Source organism: Apteryx rowi, unplaced genomic scaffold, assembly GCF_003343035.1.
Source record: "Apteryx rowi isolate R43461 unplaced genomic scaffold, aptRow1 scaffold_1836, whole genome shotgun sequence".
In the NCBI taxonomy this organism is placed as follows: domain Eukaryota; kingdom Metazoa; phylum Chordata; class Aves; order Apterygiformes; family Apterygidae; genus Apteryx; species Apteryx rowi.
Window position 1 is genome coordinate 6,541 of NW_020448126.1, and position 415 is coordinate 6,955.

Genomic DNA, 415 nt, shown 5'->3' on the forward strand with positions numbered 1-415 from the left:
TGGTGGAACACCTCACTCACGGAGACATTCTGATGGTGGGGATGCCCCAATGGTGGGGACACCTTGGCCATGGGGACACCTCAATGGTGTGGACGTACCAGTGGTGGGACACCTCACTCGTGGAAATGTTCTGATGGTGGGGACACCTCAACGGTGGGGGCACCTCGATGATGAGGACGTACCAATGGTGGGACACCTCGCTCACGGAGACGTCCTGATGGTGGGGACGCCCCGATGGTAGGGACACCTTGGCCATGGGGCCACCTCAATGGTGGGGACATACCAATGGCAGGACACCTCGCTCATGAAGACGTCCTGACAGTGGGGACACCTCAATGGTGGGGACACCTTGATGGTGAGGACGTAGCAATGGCGGGACACCTCGCTCACGGAGACGTCCTGATAGTGGGGACAC

General features: G+C 59.8%; 1 protein-coding gene across 1 annotated transcript in view; it reads right to left on the reverse strand.

Annotated features, from left to right (window-relative positions):
• Positions 1 to 283: 283 nt before the first annotated feature.
• LOC112964067 (sodium channel subunit beta-1-like) overlaps positions 284 to 415 on the reverse strand; it is a gene marked incomplete at both ends in the record, with an annotated part of 7,672 nt that continues 7,540 nt past the window's right edge. The window contains one exon of the mRNA XM_026061708.1: positions 284 to 399. Coding sequence (XP_025917493.1) covers positions 284 to 399 — 116 coding nt within the window. The remainder of the gene's footprint in view (positions 400 to 415) is intronic.